Source organism: Excalfactoria chinensis, chromosome 2 (genome assembly GCF_039878825.1).
Source record: "Excalfactoria chinensis isolate bCotChi1 chromosome 2, bCotChi1.hap2, whole genome shotgun sequence".
Classification (NCBI taxonomy): Eukaryota; Metazoa; Chordata; class Aves; order Galliformes; family Phasianidae; genus Excalfactoria; species Excalfactoria chinensis.
The window spans coordinates 110,230,294-110,238,706 of NC_092826.1; the positions used below are offsets into that span (position 1 = coordinate 110,230,294).

The 8,413-nt window shown below is 39.8% G+C and overlaps 1 protein-coding gene across 2 annotated transcripts; it reads right to left on the minus strand.

Moving 5' to 3' along the window:
* Nucleotides 1–1,319: 1,319 nt before the first annotated feature.
* Nucleotides 1,320–6,134, minus strand: SGO1 (shugoshin 1). 2 transcript variants are annotated; one of them, XM_072329402.1, is made up of 9 exons: nt 5,965–6,134; nt 5,636–5,778; nt 5,323–5,519; nt 4,945–5,049; nt 4,435–4,499; nt 4,126–4,277; nt 2,707–3,549; nt 2,091–2,262; nt 1,320–1,871 (listed from the first exon to the last, which is right to left on the minus strand). In XM_072329402.1, the coding sequence occupies exons 2-9, from the start codon at nt 5,769–5,771 to the stop codon at nt 1,730–1,732; spliced, it is 1,812 nt and encodes a 603-aa protein (XP_072185503.1). In that variant the 5' UTR covers nt 5,772–5,778; nt 5,965–6,134; the 3' UTR covers nt 1,320–1,729. The 2 variants fall into 2 exon arrangements, with proteins under 2 accessions (XP_072185503.1, XP_072185502.1); XM_072329401.1 differs by having other exon boundaries at nt 1,326–1,871; nt 4,126–4,289; nt 5,965–6,086.
* Between the last annotated feature and the right edge of the window lie 2,279 nt (nt 6,135–8,413).

Sequence of the window (8,413 nt, forward strand, 5' to 3'; positions counted from 1 at the left end):
ATTCTCAGCTTCCCATTAATCCCCCTCCTCTCCACTGGAGCCCTTTAGTATCAGCACCCAAGGCACTGAGAAGTAAACAGTCACATAAAAGCATATAGTCCATAAGGTAGTAAGTAGCTTTCCTAGATACTTCTAGGAATATCAGTTAAGAGACATGGGCTATGTTCAGAGTACTTCCTACAGCTGTGATTCCTCAAACTTAACAACAAAAAAAAATATATAATTTATTTATATTATATATATATATAATATATATATATAAATATACATATAATATAAAAAAATCAATACATATATGTAAATATATATACATACACATCTATATATTTGTCTATCATTTTGTTCTCTTTCTATACCTGATTAACAGCTACTTGCAGATGGTTGAAAGCTGAAAGAAAACTGAAATCAATAAAAGTACATCTAAATTTAAATCCTTCTGTTGGAGTTCATATAGTGCCAAAGATTTTCAGAGCAAAGATAATAACATCTAGTCACAATTTTAGGGTAACAGTGGAAGGTTAAGGTGTGGTTCCAACATCCAAGGGTTGTTTATCTCTGAATGTACTGACTCGGAGATGCAGCTTTTAATTGGAACTGCTGAAACCATCATGTAAAAATGTTATCAGTAAACAGTAAATCAACACTACATTTATCACAGAAAAGGAGAGCTCCGATGACTATTGAAGCAGGACAGGCAAGATAGGCAACCTTGCAGAGCAAGTAAAAAACCTGTATTTTTATACTTACCATTACTTATGTTGAACGCAGCTTTTCCCTTTTTATTGATGTACCCATTAACACTTTTAAACATCCCTGAAGTGAAAAAATGTGCTATATTTTAAGCACGACAGAACCTTGAAATCTTGCTGGATAGCTTCCTTTCAGCAGTTTTTTTCTCACTTTTTGCCTATTGTTGTACCAAATAGTAAATTTTCCTCTGGTAAAGGTACTTACACAGTGAGACCAGAATTATGAAGTACCTAACAGTAAAGCCCTGTACTCTGGCTTCCAGTTTACTTCCAGTCCCCAAAACAGAAAACTCTTCACAACATTTGCAGATAATCATATAAGATTAGGAACAAAGCAAATTATGTTTAACTTATGTTTGTAGCAGTAACAATCAACTAGAATCAACAGTTTTGAAAGCTCACAGAACATAACTGAATTACTATTGACAATGTTCTTTCCAAGCATACTTGATATGAGAAGAGGAGGAAAGGAGTGCACTGGCTCTCACTGTGTCTATAGCTGATGCTGCTACCCTTCAATCAACTATGGAAACCCTGTAAAAAAGGACTCCAATCAATTCTGAGCTCTTTCCAAAACTAACACTTTTATTATAGGCTTCAATATGAAACTAACTGTTACATAAATAAGACCTGTACAAACATGGATAAGATTTGAACTTAAGTACTTGAAGTTTGCTTGCGCCAACCACAGTCAGATGAAGCAGTGTTTAAGTCAGAAAATTTTGCTCATTGCCTTTTTCAGATATTTCTGACATATTTACAAATTCACAAAGTAGGATGTCTCCCAAAAGAGTTTAAGTGGAGTCACCTGAGTTATAAGAGTAATCTCATGTCTTCCGCATCCTTAACAAGTCGCTTGATTAAAACCAAAACCCACTTTGTTTCATATCCAGTTAGACACCTAGAGATAGTTGCATAGTGTAAATTTGCTGGCTGAAGGATTTCCCCCCTTCATAGTTCCGTTAGCATCACAGGATACCTCAACAACCACTAACAAATTTCTCATTATACTTTGAAAGAGATTTCTTCTTAGTGGAATTGCGTTTAGCATCTTTTTTCTGCTTGAAAATTGGAGAATTCAGAAAGCATACATCTGTAAATGGGTCTCCTCTTCGAAGTTTCCTGTTAAAAAAAAAAGCAGCTTATTTGAGTTCACTTTCCTCTCCTATTGAAACTTCCCATTAGCAAGTTCAATTTCACATCATCTATTTCACACTACTGCCAACAGACTCCTCTTTGGATATTTTGCTAAGAACTTATTAACCGTACTTAAGTATCCCTCTCAAATCATTTACTTAATGGATTATCTTTAACTTGATATGAAACTGAAAAAACACCCACCCTGCAATACTTGGTTCCTTATAGCTCACACTAAGCGTACAGCTTCTTCGTTTGCGTTTTGGAGATGGCGATCTTTCACCTGCAGGGCCAACAGGTGCGTTCCCTTTGCTTAGGAGTGAAGCAATATTAGTAACATCACAGAGATGACCACGAAATGACTTAGAAGGTTGCCCTGCAAATAAAACAAAATAATTAAGAAAATCAGTCGTGCTTCATCAGAAGTTGCTTAAGACAACTTAGGCAAAAATACCTTAACAATGTCAATGAATAGAATAGACATGAAGAAACTCAGCTATAAATATCATTTCTATCTTTCAGCATCTCCCAAATTATGCTTTTGATCTCCCCCTTTTTTAGACTCAGATTTAGTACACCTTGAAATACAACTAAAATACAAAGATAATTCATTGATGAGCAATTTCTTAAACATTAAAATTTCTTATCTTTAAGTTCAATTTCTGCTGTGAGGAAAAAGGGGGACAAAAGAATGAATCCAATTATTTTCAGCAACATTATTCTGACATTATTCTGTTTCTATTAAAAAAAAGCCTAAACCTCTGGAACGATAAAACTTGATGAAACGTTGAAACAATTACAGAGCACTTTCCAAACTTACTAATAGACTTTTCACTTGATTTACTGATTTCAGTCTTCTTTTCAGTCTCTTCTTTATGGAGATTCTGCTCACGCTGTGCCAGACATCTTTTAGACCTTGGCCTTACATGGATTGGTGACGTACCCGGATCATCCACTGAACTTTTTCTTTTTTTTGATTTATAAGGCACATAGAGGCTATCATCTGAATCTCCTTCAGTATCACTCAACTCGATGCTATTAGATTCAGATGACCCTTCTTTGTCATCCACATCAGTATCTGCGTCATTCACCTTATTTTGCCGAAAAGGTGTAACGTGAATGCTCTCTTCAAAATTAAAATCATAAGCATCACTGGAACCACCCAGCTTTTCTTTGGAAGTTGCTTTACATTGTCTATTCTTTGATCTTGGTCTGGAAGTATCTTTAGTCCCTCCCATTTTCACCTTCTGATCCTTCTCTCTCCTTGCTTGAGAGTCTTCTCTGCTTTTACATGCACGCTGTTTAAGATCTGAACTGTTGCCTGAACTGACCTTTGCAGTTCCAGAATCCGTCTGCCTTAACACCAGCTCTGAACCTACTTTGTCCGCCTGAGAAATACCTGAATGTATGTTTTCCACAGTACACACATCTAGACTTTTCTCAAGCCTGATTTCATCCTGTTTAAAAGGCTCTTTAGCTAAATCAGATGCTTCCAAATGGTCCAAGACACCAGTGCAAAGTTCATCTCTGTTTGTCATCTTCAAACAGCGGCGCCTGGTAGACACATTCTTTGTTAACACATTACTAAATTCATCTTCTCCACTTGAAAGAACATCTCCCAGCACTGATGCAGTGTTGTGCACAGGACAATCAGATGTTTGCCCTTGTAATTGAAAAGAAAGAGTCACATTAAAGCTAAATAGTAACAATACAAAGGGGTTTTATTCAAATTCTTAATCTGTCAAAAATTATGACTAGCTTAGAATTTTCTCAAGAGATTCGTATATCTTGATTGCTATGTATTAGGATAAGTTACATTTAATACAACCACCAGCCAGAAAGCAATTAAGAACACTAAATCAGGATTTTCCTGTACTGTTTTATTTGGAGAGGTTACCCACAAGTCTTTTGTTTCTCCAATTATTTTGCACTTTTAACAGTCATCGAGTTTTTAAATGCACAATTGAAGATTAATTTACTCTGACCAGCTGTTTGGTAGATAAATGAAACTAGGTTGGAGATAAATGGAAGACAAAGCATTTTCAAGCTGATCCTCTATTTTGTTACGTACCTTCATACAAAAAAGCTTACCAGATAGCCAATATTGCAAAAACTCAGATAGTAAGAAATGAAAACTACTTGCCAGTTACATCAAAAGCAGTAAATCAGTTTTAAGCTTGTATTCACACGTCTTCCCTGCTTTTGACTAGAGCAATGCCAAACACTTTGATTTGTTTACCTTTGTCTGGAATTATTTTGGTTAAGGAAGTGCCATTGTCAAGTTTCCGACAGATCTCAAACATGGAATGACCCATTTCACTTTTCTCACAGTCAGCTTCCAGCCTACATTGAAATACTGGATCATCTCCATCAACAGGCAGTGGAAGCTCTCTGGAAAAAATACTGAAGGTAATATTTACTGAATAACAATATCTTTTATAACAACAAACTGCACGCACTGCATTGAACTTCTTCCCCTTTCTCACAAAATTAAGTTGGCTGCAATGGAATTTTCAAATATAAATAGGTGTTAACAAAAGATACTTACACAGAACTTCTCTCTCCCACATCACTGGAATTATTTTCAAGCTCTGAAGTATGCACTCTCTGATTCTGTGGAGAAAACAAATCTTACGTTGACTCAACAGCTGAAATAAGCTCGGGCCACATAAAGATTTTAGAAAGTAGCCCAATTGCACACAGAAGAGCCAAAAGGACCCTTTGTTGCTTTTATTTGCTTCCTGTCTGGCTGGCATAAAACACTTCAGGATTTCACTCAGTTCCACAAAGACAACCGTAAGCCCTAGCCCCATCATATATAGTTGGCAGGGCAAGGAACTGTGGGGATGATACAGGGATAAAGACACAAAGCCATAGAGAATCAGGGTACACCTCTCACCCTACAGCAGAGCCTCAGTCCTACTACACACCCACACTCTGACCTCCAAACTGAGCCTCAAATCTCAAAAACCAGAGCAGCGCAGATGCATACAAAGGAGGAAGAGAAAGAAGCCATAGAACCACCCCCCCACCTCCTCAGAGAGGAAAAGGTACTCACTACACTCCTGGAACACAAATCTTTCGCTGGGCCAAGGAGATCAACTGACTCCAGTAAATTCTGAGAAACCTTTGAAATTATCTCACTCAAGGCTGACAGTCTAGTCTAACGGACAAGAGAAGGAAAACAACATTGTTGCTGTTGTATTCAGACATCAGCTACTAATGTAATATTCTTTCACCAGTATCACAAGAGAACTAAATTCTGGAGATGCTGTATAAAAAAAACCTGCAACCAGGTGTTTTAACCGTGATTACAGAGATAGTTCTGTGCATTAAGTTCATTTTTGTTTAGCGTTTACATTCACAAAGCTATTACAGGATTATTTGCACTGATTCTCCAAGCCAGCTTCACCAAATTATAAAGTGATTGAAGTACCTCAACAAGTCCTTCTGCTTGCCTGAAAGCAAGGCTTCTTCTCAAGTGAAACATCTGAAACTTCAGATCTTGATACTCTTTCCTCAGCTGTATGATAAGAGCTTGAGCATCCCTCAGTTTGAGCTTTTCTTCCTGTAAAGCCTGAGCCAGAGCTTTGTTGTTGGCCTGGAGGCTTTTCATTTTCACGGAGGTGGTGGCTGCAACAAAACGGTGTGCATTTCAACTAGGTGAAAAAACAACAACCACCGCCACAAAACACCTAGAAAGACGATCCATCAGGATATTCAAGCATATCTTATCAAGGATATCTTACTCGCTCTTTTGCACTTCACAGTTGAGATCTGGCTGACTTTACTCAACGACATCCATTTCTGATTTCTCTTCTCTTTCATCCGTTCCTTTATGTCGCTCAGACTGTCTTTGAAGGGCTTTTTCAGGTGCTCAGCCATCTTCGACCTTCGCAAACAGAAACGGCAAAGGGCTCATTCAGCTGCTGCCGCACAGGGCCGCGCCACGGCGTGTGGCAGCTGACCCCCATGCGGATGGCAGCTCCGGCTGCGGCGGCAGCGCTCCCTCCCCATCCCCCGTGAGGCTCGCGGAGGCCCGACCCGCGCAGCACGCCCAGCCGCAGCGCCATCTTACCCGAGAGCGGAGGCGGCCGCCACCCTTACAGAGATACCACGAGCAGCGGAGCGTCCCCGCGCGCAACCGGGCAGTTGGCGCCGATCTCCGACGTTCAAAACGCAGCGCCGCGGCAGCGCATTGGAGGGAGCAACGCACGGCGTCACGCGCGGCGGTCGCTCGCATCCGGGCCGCTCCGGAGCTCCTCCCGTCGCAGGGTGGTGCTGAGGGGGGCTCGCGCGGGGCGGCCGTTGGGGTTGTTGGGCTGGGCCTGGGCCTGGCCTGCGCCCGGTGTGTTCGCTGGGCGCTCTGAGAAGTGGAGGCAGAGTGTGACATTCAACAGCAAAAACGGGAAGAAAAGAAATATATATATATATATATATATAATTAAATATTTAACTTCAGTTGCTGTCTCAGTGTGTAACAAGATGAGCTCTTCCCAGGCTTCCGAGTCCTGCTAGAGCAACTCCTAATCACTGATGGCTTAGTGTAGGAGAAAATACCCTAAAAGATTCCCAAGGAAAGCCTATTCTTGCATACTTATTTTATGAAAGAAACTGCTCCAGTATTCCATGGATGAGCTGCCAGAAATGTAGATTTGTGTGCAGAATGGCCATTAAGCACAGAATGGAGTAAGTCAACGTTAGATGAAAGCTGGGATGCAGTTTGGCAAGCTGATTTGAAAGTAGAAAAGCTCTCATGATTGTGACTGAAAGCACAGTCAAGCCATGTCTATGCGGGCTGCATGCAGCCTGGCCCAGCCCACCCTGTGGCTGCCCCATGCCCCATACCATCATGGCAGTGGCTCTGCCCCAACAAGGGACACAGCCTGACCCTGGGTGTGCTCCCATCGCTGACAACAACCAAACATCGGTGTGCAATCAGAACTGCTTGGGCTTTCTCTTTACCAGCCACTGCCATCAAACCAGACTGATGCATTAGTTTCACAACAAGGTAAAATACCCCTCGTATGTTTCTGTTCTCTCTCTCTTTATGTATTAACGTTAAATATATATTGAATAAGAACTTGTGTTAGTTATATGCACAAACTACATTGTGTATTTTATACGCAGCCCAACAGAGCTCCTCCTCACTCATTGCAGCCCAGGCAAACTAAAAGGTTGGATGGAAACCCATGCCGTAGTCCATGACACACATGCATATCCTTTCCTTCTTGGAAGATCTGATTTTTTTTCCTCCAGCTCATAATAACTAGCCTCATCTGTGTCGCTTTTACAGTAATGCAGATAAATATCATTCATCCTAGTCTCTTTGGTTATCGATAGCTAATGGGTTTGCATTTCCTCTCAAGGAAGGAGTTGCTCTGCGAATGCTCTTCATTATGCTTTGTGAAGATCCCTTTTTGAGATGTGAGATAATGTCAAAAATGATCATACTTTCTTTAGGAGTTAGCATGAGAAATTATGGGCAGATTAACCACATTAGACCCTCTTTTTGAGTTTACAGGTTCACACAAGGGTAGAACAACAAATATAGCTGCTCTTTACATCTTTTTACTGCTTTCTGTCTGCTTGCCTAGTCTAGCAAACACCAACCCTTTCTTCCAGCCCCCAGGTAAACGTGCCATTGCCCAACAAAAACTCTCATAGGCTCACTGAAATGAAATCTATCAGATACTGCAAATGACATTCTCAGTAGAAATACTGGTTTCCTGATAACGTACAATTAACCTCTCATCTACTTCCTACAGGATTCTCAGTTCTATAGGCAATTATTAGGCACGTCTGCTCAATAGTGGCCCATAGCCTGATCTGGACTCTTGCAAGCAGGCCTTTTTAAACATTAGATTAAATTATCTAATAGAATTCAGCTTCTGTTTTGTTACTGCTTTTTTGTTTTTCAGCTATGCACCAACTGCTCTAACCAAAAATAATACGTTTTGTTACGAACTTTATTTCACTAAATGTTCTAAAATGTTCTGCATTTGCCCAACTAGCAATTAGTGGTATCCAGCAATGCTGGTAAGATCTTATAGCCATCAGTCACTCATCTACTTAGCACAAATACACTGATTGTGATTAAATGAGCCATGCTTTGAAAAAGAATGCTTTCCTCCTTGCTATCCACATTCTACTCTTGATTACTTATTCTTTCTTTTCCCCCTTGAGTGTGCCTATACCAAGATTAAAGAGTCTCTCATTGCATTTTTTCTTTCTTTTGTATTTAATTTTACTCACAAATTTATACAGATCTTTCAGAAACACTCAGAGATGTTTCTTCAGGTTACTTTTTATTTTTTTAATTCTTATTTTTTCATGTCCAAGTTATATGTCCGGATAATCTGCTTCTGTTAACAGTGTATCCTTATTTTTGTGTTATTCTCAGGACATTTCTATCTGGTTATTTGCAGGTTAGACCCTCCATGTTCTGCAGTGTTTATATCATATTCCTAGTAGTGAATTTTTCTGACTCAACCGATTCTTTGCTGTAAGCAATTTCACATTTTCCT